The sequence below is a fragment of the Mastacembelus armatus genome, chromosome 8 (genome assembly GCF_900324485.2).
Source record: "Mastacembelus armatus chromosome 8, fMasArm1.2, whole genome shotgun sequence".
Taxonomy (NCBI): domain Eukaryota; kingdom Metazoa; phylum Chordata; class Actinopteri; order Synbranchiformes; family Mastacembelidae; genus Mastacembelus; species Mastacembelus armatus.
This window is the reverse complement of record NC_046640.1, coordinates 4,305,954-4,327,028: the sequence shown is the minus strand read 5'-3', so window position 1 is coordinate 4,327,028 and position 21,075 is coordinate 4,305,954. Positions and strand designations below refer to the sequence as shown.

Genomic DNA, 21,075 nt, shown 5'->3' with positions numbered 1-21,075 from the left:
GAACAACAAAGTCTTTTTCTATCTTTTTAAAGGAGGACTTTTAAAGGACTTCATTGTGGATTCATCTGAGCAGTGTCAGAAACTGCAACATTTGACAACTTCTTTTGTGTTGATACATGACACTGGGCCATTTCTGCAGTAGGTCACACAAGATGTTCTCTCCTCTTTAAAGGTTCCTGAGACCAGGCTTCGATGCACCCTGCAGTTGCTGGAAGAAATAGTTCCAGTCAGTGCAGTGAAATTTATTCAAAAACAAACTGTTTCACTGTGCTAATTGCTAATAGACAAGAAATACTTCCACTCTCTACGCCAGCTGTTACTAAACTAATAGAAATAGTTCCTGTCTTTGTGCCAACTTTTTATGGCACACTGTCAGTAGATATTGCCTTGAACCACACCCTAGCACGATTCTCCTCACTCCTGCACTACCCTGTGCTCACACTGTGCTTAAAACGTACCTGGACGGTGCTTATGTCTCTATGAAGCATTAACCTATGTTGAAAAGAAGCATTCTTGCACAGCACAATGGAGTTCATGATTTTATTATGGCTTAAGTGGAGTTGTTGAGTAAGGACCCTGGACCCTGGTACATTTGACAAAATATGCAACACAGTGATTTTCAGCGAATCTTGCTGCACACTTCAGAAGATTTGATTCAAAAAAGATTTGTTCCAATGTGAGATCAAAGTTAACAATCACACTAGAGGCATACCGTGCTTGGGTCTATTGAAGTGGCCCAGGCCCAGAGTGCTCACACTGGGCAACTAAACTGGACTTTGGGTCTAACATGCTTGGGGAGCAAAAGGATTATGTAGTGTGAGTACACCCTTAAATTACAAGATATAGTTATAGTCTATATATAGAATAACACTGACTGTTAACAGACAAGAAAGACTGCAGTGAGACTTAAATAGAAATCACAGAGGACAATGAACAGTTTTTCTATTACACAGTAGAGATGATATGTCAAACTATTTTTTGCTCAGGACTGTAAAACCAGCTCTGATACTTGATACCGCACAATATCTGTGGAAAAATATTTTTTTCCATTTTGTCTCCATGCGGTCTGCTACTTCACTTTGAATTAGCCTGCATATATCCATGATCAGTTTGTAGGTCAACAACAGAAGTTCATAAGAGCAAGCAGTTTGACAGGTAGCCTGATGTAGGGGAGGGGGCTGAAGATTAATGAACCAGTGAACCTCAGGCTGTGTTCAGATTTAATTTCAGCACTGCTGCTGAGAAAGCACCAAGTTGCTGGAGGCTGAAACAATAATTCACTGCATGTCATCAGCTCAGACAGTGCAATGACTGACTGTCTTTGGACTCCTACTTAACCACAAACATAGAGAATATTAATAGCTTCACTTATTAAATTCAACATTTATTAATCAGAACACACTGATAAGGTGTTTTAGCTTTAATGATAGTCCATCAACACTTTTCTTTCCAAGTACACCAAGTGTACTTCTTCTTCTTCTTTTAAGATGGCATTCCTGCTGCAGAAGCACAATTTGAGACATGTTTTTGTGTTCTGCTTGTTTCTAAGGAGGAGAGCGAGTTCAGACAGTGAACTTGGCAAGTGGAGACCTTTTTAGAAGTATGGATATTTTAGAACATTTCTGGAAGGTTTCAATATTTCTAGAGAACAAGAATATTTCTGGTACGTCTTTAGAGTCAACAGTTTTTAAAAATAAAGATAATTTGTATTTGTAAACAATAAAGATGGCATTTTGAAGTTATCTCTTAAATGTTCTATGTTTGACATTTTATATTTCATAACAGTGTGATATTAGCAGAAATAAATAATAATAATAATCATTTATAGAGCACTTTTCTAAACATATGTTACAAAGTGCTTTACAATAAAAGACATAAAAGAACAACAAAATCCTAAATTTTAAGGAGGATAAGAGGTCGTCCCCATTTAAAGGAGATGAGGAAAAGGCTTGCCGGTAAAGGTGAGATTTAAGGAGGGCTTTAAAAGATGGTACTGCGTCAGCTGATCTTATTTCCTCAGGTAAGTCATTCCAGAGTTTTGGAGCTTTAACTGCAAAGGCTTTATCACCTCTGGTTTTCATTCTAGCATCGGGGATACAAAATCTCTATCAGAGGATTTCAGGCTACGGCTTTAACAGCTGGGATATATAATTTGGAGAAAGGCCATGCAGTGCTTTAAAAGTTATTAATAAAATCAATAAATAAAAAATAATAAAATTAAAATCAATCCTAAAATGTACCAGGAGCCAGTGCAAGTAAGCTAAAACAGGAGTCATATGGTCAATTCTACTTTCTCCAGTCAAGAGTCTTGCAGCTGAGTTGTTGACAACCTGGAACCGGTTAATCGATTTATGGCACAGGCAGGTGAACACACTGTTGCAATAGTCAAGGCATGAGGAAATAAAAGCATGTAAAATCCCCTCTGTATCCTTAAATGATAAAATTGAGCGTATTTTGGAGATATTTCTGAGGTGGTAAAAACATGTCTGAACAAGCTTTGTGACATGGTGCTCAAAGTTTAGTTTAGTATCAAACCAAACGCCAAGACTTTTTGCAGCGGACGTAGATGTATGTAAAAGAGGATCTGTACAGGGCAGAATATGTTTGGTTATATGTTGTGAGCCAATAATAACTATTTCTGTTTTATTAAATTCAGCTGCAAGTAGTTTTGAGCCATCCAGCTTTTTATCTCAGTGAGACATTCATGTAAAGGGTTCAACCTTCCAAGGTCTAAGACCTTAAAGTACGTTGGCCGACAAGGGCAAACGCGCCGCAACGGCCAAAACACCTGCAAAAGAGAAACACTGCAACAATGAAAACACATGCAAGAGAGAAAACACAACGGAAGTGCGCCAGGCCGATAGGGGGACCCCGAACTGAGGGGATGTTATGAACAAAGAACTTTTACAGAGGTGAGAGCGACACATATAGTTATATAAGTCACGTCTCATTTCGGAGGCTGCGCAGTGAGATGCAGCTTATAGTTTTGAATTTCAACAGAATGAGCGTCCTCTGATGATTGTTCTCATGTGCTAAAAATGTTCTACTATATTTGTTTACTTGATCAAAAATGTCATACAACGTTGGGAGATATGGGGGGGGTTTCGTTGTTGCAGCATTTCTCTTTTGCTCTCTCTTGCAGGTGTTTTCGTTGTTGCAGCGTTTCTCTTTTGCAGATGATTTCGTTGTTGCAGCATTTCTTTCTTGCAGGCGTTTTCGTTGTTGCAGCGTTTCTTTCTTGCAGGTGTTTTTGTTGTTGCAGTGCGTTTGCCCTTGTCGGCCACCGTATTAAAGGGACAATACAGTTGGATGTCATCGGCATAACAATGGAACACCACATTTACGAATAATATGTCCGAGAGGGAGCATATACAGGGAGAACAGGATTGGTCCCAGCCCTGAACCTTGTGGGACTCCGTACTTTACTGGAGAGAAAGAAGACTTGTAATTATTAACGGAGAAACGATCTATAGGACAGGTAAGAAGAGTACCAGTCTAGTGCAGAACCTGTTATTCCCACCCAGTGCTTCAGTCGCTCCAACAGAATGTGGTGATCGACTGTATGAAAAGCGGGACTGAGATCCAGAAGAACAAGAACGGAGCACATACCAGCATCGATGCCAGCAAAATGTCATTATTCACCTTTAAAAAAGTGGTCTTAGTGCTGTGATGTTTGCAAAAGCCAGATTGAGATTCATCAAAAATGTTACAGTTATCTGTAGCTTCGAGTAGGAGAATAGAAACATATTTTTCTAAAACCTTCGATATGAAGGGCAATTTGGAAAATGGTCTGTCATTTTCAAGGTGAGAGGCGTCAAGACCCGGTTTTTTCAAGTGCGGTTGCACACATGCCATTTTAAAATAATCCGGGACAGTTCCAATTCACAGAGAAGTATTAGAAATGTTAAGAAGAGAAGATGCAAGCAAATCAATAAAAAAAAAGAAAAACCTGGTTGGGATAATGTACACTGGGCTAGAAGAAGGTTTCCTATGTGAGATGATTTGTAGTAACTCCGATAAGGACATAGGAGAAAACCGACTTAAAGTGCTTTCTCTAGGGGTATGGGAAACTTTGATTGGTGAGGCGTTATGGGTAATAAAAGTTCTAATGGATTCAATTTTATCATTAAAATATATTAAAAATTTCTCACACTCCGCATCACATTCGGCCCAGATGCTGGGAGGGGTTGGGTTAACCAATCGATCAACAGTCTGAAATAGAAACCTCGGGTTGCGGCGATGAGTAGTGAGAAATATTTAGCTCTAGCATTCTTTACCATAATATTAGAGTGGAGTAATGAGTCTTTCATAGCTTCATAATGTACCTGAAGCCCAGTTTTCTTCCATCTACGCTCTGCCTTCCTACACTCAGCTTTAATTCTACGAATACTAACATCTAACCAAGGCTGTCCGCTGCTAGCCTTACGCGACACTTTGGCCAGAAAATATTAAAATTGTCAATAAAACCAAGATGGTGCAACCTGCAGGCAGACAGGGGCTGAGTATGAAGGCTGAGGATTCTACTAAATAGCCAAATTCCTCCACCTAAGGTGGGAATTGGGCCAGAGATAAAGACAGACTTGCCACAGGATCTTAGAAAACTAAAAAGGGCATTAATGTCATGGATTGGGGTTGTTATTATAATTCTCTATTTGGACCAATAATTACGCCCACTCTGGTACTCAGGGTTCAACAAAAAGGACTTTATTTAACAAAGCAAGGCAAAAACGGGAAACAGAAACACTTGGCAGGGAATGGTCAAGGCAGGAAACTTAAGGACATGAAACATGAACACAGGGGACAAGGCATGAAAGTGAGCACAGACACAGTGGAACAGAGCATGGAAGTCTGGGTCACACACACGATGGGGGACGCACCGGACTACGGAAAACATGAACAGGAGGACAAGACATGGGGGTCTGGGTCACACACACACACGAGGGGACTCACCAGACCACAGGGAAACGAGGACAGGGAAACAAGGCATGAAAGTCTGGGTCACTCACAAAGGGGACCCACCAGACTACAAGGGAGACCAGGACAGGGAAACAAGGCATGAAAGTCTGGGTCACTCACAACGGGGACACACTAGACTACAAGGGAAACATGAACAGGAAAGGGGAACAAGGCATGAAGGTCTGGGTCACACACACACTAAGGGGGGAACTCACCAGACCGAAGGGAAACATGAGCAAGAAAGGGAACAAGGCATGAGGGTCTCGGTCACACACACACACACACACACTAAGGGGGGACTCACCAGACCAGAGGGAAACATGAACAAGAAAGGGAACAAGGCATGAACATGAACTCCAACACAAGGGAACAAAACATGAGGGTCTGGGTCACACACATATTAAGGGGGACTCACCAGACCACAAAAAAACATGAACAGGGCAGACAAGGACACAAGAGAAACAAGACATGAACAAAGGGGCTAGACAAGAACACAAGACATGGTGAAAAGACCAGAAAACACATGCAAACAAGAGGCAGACAACTTAAACTTGGGAAAACAAAAGGCAGTCCATGATCAAAAAGTCCAAAAACAGAGAAAACAAGCAGAGTTGAAAGTGGCAAAAATCTCTATGTGGCCCTGTGATAGACTGGTGACCTGTCCAGGGTGTACCCCTGCCTTTCACCCGAAGAGAGCTGGGATAGGCTCCAGCAGATCCCTGTGACCCTGGTTAGGAATAATTAGTTATAGATGATAGATGGATGGATGGATGGATGGATATATTTAGAAGTGATATTCTGTAAATTAAATGATTTTTATGCCATTTACCACAAGTAGGAACCATTTCATAAAATGTTTTTGAACTGTGAAAGCTGAATTGAAAAGTGTAGAAGTGTGTGAGATAAAGTTATAGAACTGCCTGAGAGTCACTATTCACCAGGCAATTCCCATAGATTAGATTTAGATTAGATTAGAGTCGACTAGATTAGATTAGATTAGATTAGATTAGATTAGATTAGATTAGACTAGATTAGATTAGATTAGATTAGATTAGACTAGATTAGATTAGATTAGACTAGATTAGATTAGATGACACATTATTGATCCCCCGGCAGGGAAATTCAGGTGTAGATATAATTAGTACGTTTTGCGGAGGACAACTGATTGGTTCTGTCCCATTTAAATAAAATGGGTTTGTAAGTGAGAAGATAACTTATTCTTACTTATTCATTTTTTAGTACTACTGTCCAGTATTATAAAGGTATGTTTATCAGATTGAGTGTATTAACAAACTACCTGGCTGAATGGAGCCTAGCAAAGTTTGTGTGCACTCAATAAGACAGGAGGGACAGAGGTAGAGCTCTACATCTGGTCCACATGGCTTTTTTTGTCTGACTCCGGTACATTCATCTGTGCAGAGAGAGAGAAAAAACATCTGTCACACATATGTCACACATAACCAAAGGCACAAAGCAAGAACATTAAGAAACAAAGAAGTGACTATTCATCCTTACTCACTTACATTGCTATTTCACATTGTTAGGAACTTTAAAAAAAAACTACCCTGAACAGGCACCTATAGGAATATTCATTTTCTTTATTCTTGCAAATGAGAAACCAACAAAGTCAAATTTCCAACATGCAAAGATGAGAAAATGCAGTCAAAAAAGGAGGAGACAAGTGTTTATTCATACATGAATCTGCAGGTGAAATGAGTAATCAAGCCCAGAGGGATGCTTAGGAATATGTCGTGTGATAATGTAAGGAAATACAATCCCCTACTGAGCTTGGGCGTGAAATAGCGTGCACAGTTAAAGTTGCCAAAATGCTCAGAGGGTTTCAAAAAAGCAGCTCCCAGGCATCTTAAAAGACACAGAGTTCCATGTCAGGTGTAAAGTGAGAGAATAAGAAAAATGAAAATTAATAAAGGCACAGTACCATGGAACAGAGTGGTAATTCATGTCCTTAGAATGACCAAAAGGGGGCAGTATCTTTACTCTAGTTTTCTCTCCAACCAGGTTAGTTAGAGCTCTCAGTTTTAATGTCATGTTTGTTTTCATAGAAGGTTGAAATAAACAAAATACTATATATAAAAATCTGAGCTTGCTTTGGATTTACTTACAGAAGGTGATGGGCAGGTTTGGGTCAGACATCAGATGCAGGTTTAGTGGGCAGTCAGTCACACATCTCAGCTATTTTAAAGTGTGTGTTGCAGCCAAAAATATAACCAAAGAACAACCATACTAATAATTATAGCTGCAGTCTGGTTCAATCAATATTGGCTACATATTACATAAAGTTGTATGCAACAGTTTGGGCACTTCTGGGCAAACTACTAATTTAATTCATTTTTGAACTACAAAGTAGTACAGCCTGTAAAAATGATTATGTTCTGCTTTTTGCCTAGATAGTGATAGTAATTATATGTAACAGTTTGGGTGCCCTGCTACTTGTAGACCTCAAATATTCTGTTAGGACTTGCAAGGCAGGCCGAGAATTTTCAGGAATTTTCAACTGATTATCAACGGAGCCGCCAAACATTGTGGGAACACTTAACAACTATGGACTCCTATAAATGACTGAGGATTTGAAAATGAATCTTACTCATGCCTATAAAACACAGGCAGCTATAAAAAAGATATTGGTACTCTTCCAGCTTCAGGTTTTCACAGTTTGAAATGTCATTTTTAAAAAAAAGGCAGTTAACATGAGATCAAGACGTGATCTGGAAGATTGAGAAAACTGTCAGATAAAGTTGCACATCTGCTGGCAGAAAGGCAAAAGGTTAACATGTTTAACCTTTTGCTAAACCTTTTGTTTAACCAAGGCTAAAGCCCTGTATGACAGCAGATGAGCTGCAGGAATGGTTAGCTGAGAGGACTGGGTGGGAAACCATTTTAATTTTTTACTACATATGCAACACACACACACAGTAAAACTCTGCGCCTCGTGTGTTGTATAGGCTGGTATGAAAAGTCACTGTGTTAAATGGGGCTTTTGTGTTATATTTATGGTTACTGTATGTGCTCAGGTTGTGTTGTCTAAACTGACCAGAATGAGTGACATTTCTAATGAAGTTCAAATAAATAAAAATCAATAGTTTTTTGTCGACTCACATCTTGATTATAATTGATTTTTTTGTTACATTTTATTAAAAAACAAATAAAAAACGAGTAGCATTTTGATTCATAATGTTCTAACAAAGGGCAAATATTAACCCTTGTGTGGTGTTCGTGGGTCTGGTGGACCTGCTGCATTTTGGGGTTTTTAATTCAACACAATCAAACAATTTCATGTTACTCAACATACTCAGCAGATGTCAACTTCATCTCAATTACAAGCAATTTAAACAGCATATATGGTTAAACAATCAACTATAATTCTCTATAGCAAAACTACTCTACCTTTTGAATATGGGGAATGTAGAACTGCAAAAACTCATCACATCACTACAGTAGAAAAATCCCTTCCGATTTGCTGTGAGGCATCTGTTAAAGTTATGTGATCCCCAACAGTTTGACTGTTCTAGATAAGAGCTCACGACATGTTAAACTGCCAGATTAGCTCTTAAATATCAACACACACACGCTACAGGGTGTCTTTGGACCCTCATTTTATTGTTTCAACATCAGATTCTCTGGTCAACAACAGTGAACAGTGATGATGATCATCTCAGGCGCTAATGAAGCTGATCTCTTCTGTGGCAGCTCAGTGGGTCTCAACAGATGTGGAGGATGTGGAGGAGGAGGAGACCACTGTCCCATCAACCACCTCTTCCACCACCGTTACCACCCGCTTGGTTGTAGTGATCGTGGAGGACGAGGTGCTGACACTGTCGACCAATCACAAAACAGGAGAGTCAGACTGATGTTTGAGGACTTTCTCTTTTTTAGAGTTGCAGTTTTCCTTTTCATTACTTAGTTTTTTTGTATTTAATTTCCTCTACTTATATGCTTACATGATGATCTACTTTTTCTTTCCATCTTACTCTTGCAACTAAAAGGTAGCCTGGCCTGCCAAACTAACTCTTTTCCTATTCTCTACAAAGAATTAATCTGGAACCTCTTCGGTTGAGATCAGTTTTGAGGGGGCAGGGCAAAGCACACAGAGTAAACCAGTCAGAGAAACGAAAGATATGACGCAAGCAAAGTGACCAGCGAATGGCGTGCAGTAGAGTAGAGATGCTACTGCAAGCTAGTTTTCATTTTGTTGTCATAAATAAATGAGAATACACAGTGTTATCACCAGTACTGGGCATATTTTTGAACGAAGTAAACAGCAAAAGCCAGTTGTAGAAAGACTTGCGGATTTGGGACTGACATTTAGTGATGTCATGAACAAACAGTGCATATGTGCAAGGCTTGTTTAAATCTGGTTGGATGACTGGAGCGTAAAGTCCGCCCCATTGCAGATAAACTCTTTTGAGGTCAGATGAAAAGGCTCTCTATGGCTTATTTGATTTATAGAATATAAACTTTCCCGGTCGAGGCAGATGGCCGCCCAAACTGAGCCCGGTTCTGCTGGAGGTTTTTTTCTTCCGTTAAAGGGAGTTTTTTCCTCTCCACTGTCGCCAAGTGCTTGCTCATAAGGGAATTGTTGGGTTTTTAGTTTTAGTTTTTGTAAAGTGCCTTGAGATGATTTGTATTGTGATTTGGCGCTATACAAATAAAATTGAATTGAATTGAATTGAATCACGTCACTAAAACTCCTAAATGTTGCAAATAAACTGCTGAGGTGCTGACCTCAGCGTCTTCAGGTGTCAAACCCTCCTGTTAAGCCTCACCTGCTGGCGGCCTCTCCATCCAGCAGCCTCCTGTACTCTGTGATTTCCAGCTCCAGTCTGGTCTTGACATCCAGCAGCGTCTTGTACTCAAGTGCCTGACGCTCCAGATCAGCTCTCAGCTGCACCAGCTGCTCTTCCAGGGACGACACCTGGAGGGTAAGAAGAAGATAATTTTTCAGGCTCAAGTCTTTTCAGACTGTACTGCAAAAACAGTGAGAAATGTCCAACTAGACTTATCAAATAACATATTTTAGTACCGATTTATTTCTCTCACCTGTATTTGGTATCCAGTGAGCCGCATGGCGTAGTGATTTTGTGTTTCAGCAAGTGTCGCCTCAAGTGACGCTTTCTGCAGAGACAAGCAAAGATAATACCAAAATAAAGTTAAACATGTTGGTAGTAAGAGAAACAATATATTTACACAGCTGTATTTTAATAGTGAAAAAAGCAAACACTTGTTGTTTGTCCAGCTATTGTCAGTGACATACAGTATCTGTGCTTCCTTTCTTATAATAATTGCACTACAGTATCAGTGGGATTTAATGATCACTTCATACTTACCATACTCAGCATGGACTGAAGCTCGATCTCCCGAGACTGTAGTGTACGTTTGACCTCTGTGACCTCTGTCTTGGACGACTGCAGGGTGGCTGTCTGAGTGATCACTTCTTTATTTACAGCCTCTGTCTGCACAGGACACACAAACAGGTCACCTCTGGGTATAAACAGTAAAATCTTTGCATCCACAGGAAGTGAGGTGGTGATAATTACCTTGGTCTGGAACCAGTGATCCAGATCTTTCTGGTTCTTGGCATTGATTTCCTCATAGTGTTCTCTGATCTCAGCCAAGATCTTAGTGAGGTCTGCTCCTGGAGCAGCATCAACCTCCACGTGGACCTGGCCACTCATCTGAGCTCGCATTGCTAGCAGCTCCTACAAATAAAAACACAAACAATAACAAATGTAAGATGGAAAATTCTTTAATGGACATTTCAATTGATTTGGGCTTCAATCTGGGATTAGGTTTAATCCTTGTCTGAAAAGGCCATGTGAACATTAAAAAACATCCAAATCTGCACTGGAACACATGATAAGAACCATCTAAATATGAATATGTATTTCATCAGAAGATGAACTGCTATGATGATAGTTAAATCGAATGTGGAATGTACTTACAAACTTACAAACAGCATTAACACAAATGATTTGCAACACCCTTTCCTATATATATATATATTTATGAGTAATGAATTAAAAATCTAGCTATAATTCAAATATATGAAATGAGTTTAGTTTGAAGTTTATTGTGCATGTTGCTTTATTTGACTTTGGTTGTAGTTGTCTACTGACCTCTTCATGGTTCTTCTTGAGGTAAAGCAGCTCCTCCTTCAGACTGTCGATCTGCATGCTCAGGTCAGCCTTGGCCAGGTTCAGTTCATCCAGGACTCTCTTCAACCCGGAGATGTCGGCCTCCACGGACTGACGCATGGCCAGCTCGTTCTCATACCTGCAGGATGAGGGTGAATGACAGGTATGATGCTTGGCTGGTTGTTCTATATAAACATTTCAGACTCTATTGTAAAGCTCTAATGTTGTATGTTAATTCACAGGTACCAACACAAACCTATGGTGGCTGACATGGACAAAATTCTGCAATCACATAAGCGAACAAATGTAAAGGAAAAATGCTGCAATTACCAAAAACTCACACAAGAGAGAAATGCTGCATATTTATGGAACGGAAGTGCACCAGGCCTCTAGGAGGACCCCAAACTGAGGGATGCTATGAACAAAGTTTGGCTAACCTTTAGAGAGGTGACATAAAAAAGGTACGTTTTCCGTTTATTTCTTTTTTTTTTAAACACTTGGCCGTCATGTTTTACAGTATTATAAAAACTTTGTTCAGACCTCAGTTCGGTGTCCCCCTAGCAGTCTGGTGCACTTGCGTTCCATGAATATGTAGCATTTCTCTCTTGCGTGTGTTTTTGGAATTTGCAGCATTTCTGTATTTGCAGCGTTTGGCTGTTGGGGAGTGTCTGGTATTTGCAGCATTTCTGTATTTGCAGCATTTGGCTGTTGGGGAGTGTCTGGTATTTGCAGCATTTCTGCATTTGCAGCGTTTGGCTGTTGGGGAGTGTCTGGTATTTGCAGCATTTCTGTATTTGCAGCGTTTGGCTGTTGGGGAGTGTCTGGTATTTGCAGCATTTCTGTATTTGCAGCGTTTGGCTGTTGGGGAGTGTCTGGTATTTGCAGCATTTCTGTATTTGCAGCGTTTTTCTTTTGAATTTGTTCGTTGGTGTGATTGCAGTGTTTTTCTGTTGCATTTGTTATATACGTTTGTGTCGGTTTTTTTGCATCATTTCTGTATTTGCAGCATTCGGCCGTTGCGGTGCCTTTGCCCTCGTCAGCCACCATACATACCAGCTGTCACATAAATTAAGACATTAAAAGCTGACACAATAACAAAATTATATGCCAGAACAAATAACCAGCTGTCAGGTCAACACCGCAGTTGTTTGTATTTTTAAATACATGTTAAATATTTATATGTGCTGTGTATATGTACTGCATAAGTATACATAAGAAACTGGCATTTTATTATGGTTTGGTTTGAAAAACCTTCATATATTTGGGTGCCCTGCTTCTTATATTGAGTGTCTACATGTGACCAGTGGTAATTTGTGCTTGACATTTCCTCATGACTTTAGTTAATTGCAATAAGATGCAACAGTACAGTGTTTGAGATGGAGCAGCATGATAAGTTTCACAGCTCAAACTCTAAACATTACAACACTCGATGGATTTCCTGCGGCATGTACAACTGTTAAAGAGTTTTGTCTTTATCAGAAAAAGATTTGTAAGTGAAAGTAAAGCCCTGAGGGATCAGTTATTCACGTGTATGGTGAAACATGAATTTGAAATATAACTGTCATATCAACCCTTGTTATCTCACCTGCTGCAGCCTGTTTAGCAGTTAACATGTGTGTGAGTTAATCCGATTGTCAGAGTGGCTGTCTATTGATCTGAATCTGTGTTCTCATGCTCACAGACGTCCATTCTGCCCTGTGAAGTATCAGTCAGACCTATTTCACGTGATCAGGATGTATCTGCTTTGGTAAGGCCTGCAACTCTGCTGTATTATCAGACGAGGCTGATGTAGGTCAGTCACTTTCACATCTGCATTATATAAATCTTTCATACGCTAGTTCATAGGTCATTAATACGACAGATGATTCAAACAGTAATTCTGAGTGACCACATAAAAGGGAAAACTGCTACTGCTACTACATTTGCTAGTGGTATTGCTGCTACTACAGCTAGTATTAGAGCTACTGCTGCAACTACAGTTACAGCGCTATTACTATTACATTATTAATGTAAATTAATTAATAAATGTAGATTTCTGGGAAAACACAGTGTTGCCCATTTCAATTAAACATACAACAGTAAAATATTCAGAAAATTAATGTGACTAAATACTTATAAAGTAGCATTATTCCTACTTCTATGGCATTCAGTACTTCTCTTTCCTTTACTACAATAGTTATTTCTAGTATTGTTGGTACAGGTTATAGTGCTGCTATAGATGTTTGTGATACTACTACTGCTACCACCCATAATAAACGTGTTTGGGAATGCCATTATTTTCTTATTTGTGCATCCATGGTTTAGTTTTTTTATATTTTTCACTCAGTTTTAAGGTGGAAGCAGGGGGACATTTGAACGTACTTGGTCCTGAAGTCATCTGCAGCCAGCCGGGCGTTGTCGATGCCGAGATGGACGGCTGCGTTGGCCTTGATGGCACCCTGAATCTGGAGACAAACAAGTAGTTTCACAACCAACACTGTTTCATCAGGGCATACTCACATGTGAGTATGAAAACTCAAAAACAGGTCCATGTTAATTTCAAGGATGCCAAATAACAAATAACACGTGTATTGTAACTTGTTACATTTACTCATATATTGTATTTAAATGCAATTTTGAGGTGCTTGTATACTTTGCCTGAATATTTCCACTTAGGAATATTTTAATGCTTACACTAATATACTGATAACACTGAGAACAGAGTACTTCTACACTTTAATATTGCTTTTTTTTCGTTTTAAGTAAATCATCTGACAAATATCTACTTTTTTTATATATTCCTGTCAAAAACGGTTCTAGAAGTCTCACAAAAGAGCAGTAGCAAAGCAAACTCATCATGGAAGCAACAAAAAGCCTGTGTTTATGTCAGTATGTGCTGTGAACGTTTTAGGAAATGAATACATTTTATACGACTGACATATACGTTTGAAAGACATTTCATTCTGTGAGTATTATAATGTACAGATGATGCAGTGGGAGATGGTCTGCATATAAATCACGTCTACACCTGCCTTAGGATGAGTAGTTACCTTGCCAGTGATTTCAGAAATGGTGGTGAAGAAGGCGCTGTAGTCTCTGGTTTTGGGGCCGACCTTGTTCTCGACATACTGCCTGATCTTCAGCTCCAGCTCAGCGTTGGCCTTCGCCAGTGAGCGCACCTTAGCCAGGTAGGTGGCCAAACGGTCGTTCAGGTTCTGCATGGTGAACTTCTCGTTGCCGATGAGGCTGTCATCTGCGCCGGACACACTGCAACTGACGGAGGACGAGTAGCCGCTGCCGAGGCCTCCACCCACAGAGGAGATGCGGACATCAGAGCACCCTGCTCCACCGTACATACTGGCAGACTTCATGGATGACACCCGTCCACCACCAATGCTGATCAAGGAGCCGCTGGAGCTCTTTACCGAGGCGAAGCGAGGGTTGAAAGTGGAGGTCATGATGGATAATGTGTTCCTGCTGTGGCTGGAGACAACACAGAAGAGAGTGAAGAGCTACAACACACTGGCCTTTTATTTAAAGCACATGCTGTCAAAAGCAGTCACTCAGTAAATATTATGAAAGCTGGTGAGGCAAACACCCAGGTATGTGCACAGGAGCCCTTTCTTAGGTGTAGTAGGGCATGGTCAGAGAAAAATGTAACCTTCAAACTGGCTTAAGTGTGTGACAGTGAAGGATTCTGTTGTTTCACATCTCCAGAGCTTCACGGTTTTGTGTGACCTTTGGACTGTAAATACCGAGAATGGGCTTGGTTGAGCAAAACTGTCAAAGAGGATGAAAAAGCCAAAGTTCAGTCATTTACAAAGGAACACTGCCTTAAAGCTTTGGGCTTTGGCTAAAGAATTTCTAACAGTCAGGTACTGATTGCTGTGGAGATAATTATAGTTAATTATAGGTAGTGAGGATCTTAATGGGGCAAAATATAGGTTGAAATTAATGGTAGCTTATCCGTTAAAAGCAATTCTAATAAGTAAAAGTAAAGTTTATTGCATTTGTCACTCAACAGGGTCTTTCTCAAGCCAAGAGCAGCAGAAATCAAAATGCTGAAGTAGTATGAAACACCAAGTACATTATCTTCTTCTTTTAGCACAGTGTGAATTTTGACAGAGGTCGAAACAGGGAGTTTGAATTGAGAATATAAGCTACACTCAGGCAGGAGCGTTGCTAGACATAAAGCACAGGCTCCCATTACTCAAATCATAGGATCTTTTCTTGAATGTCTGTGTATGAACTGTGATATATATATATACATACACAGTGCACTACACAAACTTCAGTTGTTTAGTCCATTACTGCTGCTGCTGCTGAAATTATTGGTAGCAGATGATTCCTGGTCTGGCGACACCCCTGGTGGAGATGGCTCAGTTCAACAGTTTAATCTGTAAAGGTCCTTTCCCACAGTCTTAGAGCACAACAACTGGGACTGAAATGGGAAAGGAGTAAAATAATAGGAAACTTGATCTGATATGTGGACTTACATTAAAACTTTTTTGACTTACTATATATTAAATGGTAAAGTTCCCCTACATCCTGACATGTTTTTCTAGTAGCTCCAGTGGAGTTTGATGGAAGTTCAACCATCTAAAACATCAGATCTTGATATTTGGTTTTATTTTCTGAACTGAACAATGTACCATTGTGGTTTCTGAGCTTTTTTTGTTTTTTACTATGTCATTTTTTCTGACATAGTCACTTTCTGTCAACTCTCAACTCTCTATCACACAGCACAAACGATACATAGTGGTGCCATCTGTATCTGTGAGTTACTGAACCTTTGCCATCTCATTTGTGTTTCAGCTGTTAGGTGCAGTTTGATGTCCCATCACAATGCAAGCTAAAATCTGAATTAGCTGTGTCCTCATCGAAACAGAAAGGACTAGGTAAATATATCCTGTAATAAACAAACACTGGCCATATGCATAAACTATGAATTAGAAGCTGCTAAACTGTCGACCTTGTCACTAAGTAGTTTTCCACTGTAATGTTGCCATAGAGCCAGGACTGGACCAGAGGCTGCATTTCAGACAGTTTGTGCAACCAGACATCTGTACCTCATGCCATAGCTGAGGCACAGGGAAGGCAGGGCAAAGAGCTGCACAGAACTTTATGGTGTGAATTTGTCTAGTCACATTTATGGAAGTTTTTTGGATTCTTTATTCAATTTGCAATTCAGTGTGCAGCAGTGGCAATGCAATACACAATTCACTTTGAGTTATTTTGATTAAAAAGTGAAAGCAGCAATTGCATGTCATATTGTCATGGGTTTTTGGTCTCTTTATTCAAATGTGGCAGTGAAACAGGTTTCAACAGACCAGAGACTCTTGTTCCTCACAGTCTGAGAGTACTTCAGGTGCTTTTTTGCAAACTCCAAGTGTTTTGCACTGAGGAGAGGCTTCATCTAGCCACTGTACCATAAAGTCCAGATTAGTGGAGGCTTAAACAGCTCCCAGGCTGGTCCTGAAAACTATCGGTGGTGCTTGCCAACTGTATTTGATCTATTTTCCTCGTATATAACCTCGAGTTGTACAGATCAGCTAATCAAATTCTCAACACCACCTGTTCATTGATGTCAACCTTTGTCAAACCACACACCCAGCTCATTGCGATCCATCTTTCACCAGAGGATCAGCCGTGTCGATCACACCCTATCAGCGCTGCAAACAAGATTTCATTTTTAATCTTAAAACTTGTGTGTTAACAAACCTGTTTCTACACCCTGATCTCACTGGTCCTGACCTTAGACCCCACATTGTTTCCTACTGATGTGGTTGACTTAAAGACAGCAATGCTTTAGAGAGCCTGTCAGGAGTGATCCACCTCTGATCTATTGCTGCTGGTCCACTGAGTCTTTCTGTAAACTAAACCTTAAGAGCTTGTTTCCAGCTCACTTCACATGCCAAAGCAGTGATTGTCAACCGTGCCAAAAACGTACTTGAAAAGTTTCATTCCAAACTGTGAAGAACAGTGCTTTCATCAAAGCAAGATAATGAATCGTTGTTAAAGGAACATAAGGAGCATGTTAAAAGCATAAAGGTGAAAGTCTTGTATTTCATGAGTGAAACTGGTTCATACTCGCTTCTTACATAACCATCTGTCACATAGAGACATCCACATTATTTAACAGAACAGTATGGCCTTGTGCAGTTGCACAACCAATTGCTTAACATTATCACATTTTGTTCAAATGGCACATATTGGCCATTGATGTTTTAGCACACAGTTGGTTTGCTGGGTACTGTAGTATCACGTTCTTTAAAAAAATATTGGATGTTTGTGTTTTTTGTTCTGTTAGTGTTTAATGTTTGAGACAGTAGAACACTGGCAGCCCCCACCTTCATCATGTACAATAAATGCTCTTTATTTAGCCCTTAAAGCACAGGACTGTTTCCCATCACTACCTTTCCTCTCATTCAACATGAATGCTGCCTAATGGTAGATGGTTGGGCTAATCATTTTACAAACAGGCTGAAGAAGCTGCTTTACAGCTCTGAATTTAGCAGACTTATTACTGCAAATCTTCAAATACTGTGAGATTCTGACTACTATTTACTGTCCACCAAGTACGTAGCATTCCTGCCAAGGTCAAAACAGTAAATCCAAATAAACATCTGCTACACAGAGAAGCATTTAAGAGTCTGTCCATATCTTCATACCATTTCATCACCAGTGAGATTCACAGATCTCCACAATGCCTTCATGACTAAAACTAAAACGACCTAATTATGCTGAATAATGCATATAAAAATATTGTACTATAATAGCCGATGCACTAATTTGTTCATTAATGGTAAAGCTGGTCAAAATGGGGATCATAATTTTCGATACTGCTGGGTAGTTTGTGCATTTCACTTCATATACACTATAAGTCAATTGTTAATTATGTTTTGTGTAGTTCATCTGGAAGGTAATTTCCTGTTTAATGAAACAGGAAATTTGTTGCTGAAAAGCAAAGTTTAAAGTAGCTGAAAACAGCATTTCTTCTTTGGTCCCCCTATGGTCTTAAAGCAAATGTTAAGTCTAAACCTTAATGTAAGACCAAGGAAAAGTGCAACCTCTTGCATTTAAAGAGCTGAAATCATCAAATTGGTATTACTGTTTAAAATTTTACTAAAATTATTAATTCATCATCCAAATAGTTGACCAAAACCAAAAATAAATTTTGGGAAAAAACTTCAGAATGTCCTTTGATTTGAACCACATCAAAGACCAGGCTAATGCAATCAGGACCAGGTTACAGCTGAAACACTATAATAATTAAATAACAATATGGTTTACACTCTGATGTAATGTGTTGGAAATAATTAGCCTTATTAACCCATTGATGCACCTTCACAAAAGTTTATGTTTGCGTTAATGTTTACATTAAGGGGCATCAGAGGGTAAAGCACCTTAGTTTGCTCTCTCTCTCCCCTAGTTTGTGCTCTCTCCCTCCCTCTCTCTCTCTCTCTCTCTGTACCTTCTGCAGGTGTCCCTGGTCCTGGAGCTGTATATCGCTGATGTGCAGTTACTGGTCCCACCAACCTGCAGTGTCTATTTGTTGTTTATTGTTGCTGTTCTTTTCTCTCTGCTCTATCCACTCACCCCAACCGGTCGAGGCAGATGGCCGCCCAAACTGAGCCCGGTTCTGCTGGAGGTTTTTTCTTCCGTTAAAGGGAGTTTTTCCTCTCCACTGTCGCCAAGTGCTGCTCATAAGGGATTTGTTGGGTTTTTTTATTTTTTTGTAAAGTGCCTTGAGATGATTGTATTGTGATTTGGTACTGTGCAAATAAACTGAAATTGAAATTGAATTGAAATTGAAGTAATTTAGTTTTGTTATATTTTATTCTAACAGTGTTCACTTCTTTCTGTTGTAATTTTCAGTGTCTATTTTGCAAATCCAGGGGAAGGTAAAAGATCCTGGAAACAATTAATATGCAAATCTGTCACACAGTTAAGTATCATGTGTTTTCACATTCAGTAATGTTAACCTGAAACTCTTGAAAACACACAAAAGGCACTGCCATGAGCCAATAAATCAATCAGCACTGAGCTCAGTATTTGTTGGAATCTGCTGCTGCCAGAGGGTAGCTTCATTCTGCACTGACACACCCTGAGTCATCAGTGGATTAGTGATCACACCAACCAGGCACAACGACCTACAGATTGGCTTCAGGCCCAGTTTGTGTGTTTGGGAATGTACCGCATTTCTGGATCTTGAGCTTGTTTCTCATGGTATCTGTGTGTTCACTCTTCTATGTGCATTGCCTTTAGGCCACTGTAAGTTTAGACCACTGTGACCTTTACTGCACTACGTTTGTTTCATGAGCAGTCGCTGATTGCTGCATAGTGCCCAGTTCCAGGGTCCATTGCTTTTGTGTGAGACAGTAGATATGATAAAAGTCTGATATCTGGCCCTGCCCTGCTCCACATTCTGTGTACTTGGCTGCAGACAAAAATGCCAAATTGCTGACCTTGGCAGGAATTTGGAAGCATTAGCTGAAAGTTAACTTCAACAGGGGTACTGTTATGGTTATGGTAGGGATTAGGATTAGTAATTAGGCCTAGCAATAACCCTATGCATAACCCTACTTCTCCGAAAAAATTGGCAGTGGCAGAATCCTGGTCACAACCCATAGTGTCTGTCTGCAGCCAGGTCTATCTCAGGGTGCTTAAAGATGGCAGATTAAGAGATTAAAGAAATATAGAACAAAATCTGGTATTTATTGATGTACATAAACAATTAATCTAATATCTATGTCTGCCATCATTTTAATAGCTGAGCTAATTCCATTTGTTTTGTTTTTTTGGTTCTCTTGCATGACATAAGTGTTACTGATGGTTGGATCATCAGGCGTTGACAATATGAATTTCAACTGGATTATGTGAATATTCTTCTTCCTGACTTCTTCCTGCACAGTTTATGCAACTGATGAATCTTCTGCTCCACGCATGCTTCTCACCCCCTGACATATTTTTTACATGTGAAGTCACATACTGAGGAAACCACAAACATAAAATTCCACTTCATATTTGTACATTTTTAAAATAGTAACTTTTTGAATCATATTTTCACAGAAAAAAAGACATATTTTAGATATGATATGCCTTAAGCAAGAGCTTAGAACTGGACACACATGCATGTCCTGTGGGTTAGTGGCACTTGACGCAATGCTTAGTAGTGTAACATGGCGAGGAGTTGCAGCTGCAGGGAGTAAACTGAACTTTTCACAAGCTGCTGTGGGTTACCTTTCTACATCCACACACTGCAGAGTGAGGACACCCTGACATCTGGTGACAGAAAAGAGAACTGCTGTAAAGTTTAAAATACTGCATTACTACCACAACCACCACATGAGGGCGCCCCAGACACACATAACAGTGTTATGGCCTGGGCACATAGAGATGCTTCATTGTTCAAGTTCAAGCTTCTTTATTGTTATTTCTACAAATATATGTTCTATATCCTGTCTAACTCAGAAGTGCAATATGATTTTGTGTGGACCATTTGGTGCTGAAAAGTTGTTGTACAGCGTGGCAGAGAAGGTCCTGATGCTCTGACTGGGTGGATGTGTGGGAGCGCCCTGTGGCAATGCTGCACTGTGCTTCATTGTTTTGTTACATGGAGGCAGCAGAACAACCGAAGATCTTTTCTGCTGTCTCTGCTCCTCGTAAGGTCTTTGTGCTGCACGTCCTTCTCATGTCAGTGATAACCGCCTATGTTTTCCAGCTGTTTAGCTACAATATCTTAAAATTCAGCTTGTCAATAATAAATAAACTTTTAATTTGCCATTATTTGATTTACTGAAAGTCTATAACTGATCAAAATGTTACACAAGGTCAGTCAATACACAATACAATTTAAGTATTTTATTAATTTAATATATCCTGCAACTTTAACAACTTTAGTTGTTAAAGCAGATAAAAGTGTCAGTATTAGTTTCGCTCCTCTTCTCTTTATGTATTGTTATAATGCATATTTCCTAGATGTCAG

General features: G+C 39.7%; 1 protein-coding gene across 1 annotated transcript; it reads right to left on the bottom strand.

Annotated features, from left to right (window-relative positions):
• Positions 1-9,736: 9,736 nt before the first annotated feature.
• Positions 9,737-14,545, bottom strand: LOC113140434 (keratin, type I cytoskeletal 13-like). The gene is made up of 7 exons (XM_026324225.1): positions 14,138-14,545; positions 13,470-13,552; positions 11,091-11,247; positions 10,512-10,673; positions 10,302-10,427; positions 10,015-10,089; positions 9,737-9,889 (listed from the first exon to the last, which is right to left on the bottom strand). The coding sequence occupies exons 1-7, from the start codon at positions 14,543-14,545 to the stop codon at positions 9,737-9,739; spliced, it is 1,164 nt and encodes a 387-aa protein (XP_026180010.1).
• Positions 14,546-21,075: the final 6,530 nt, after the last annotated feature.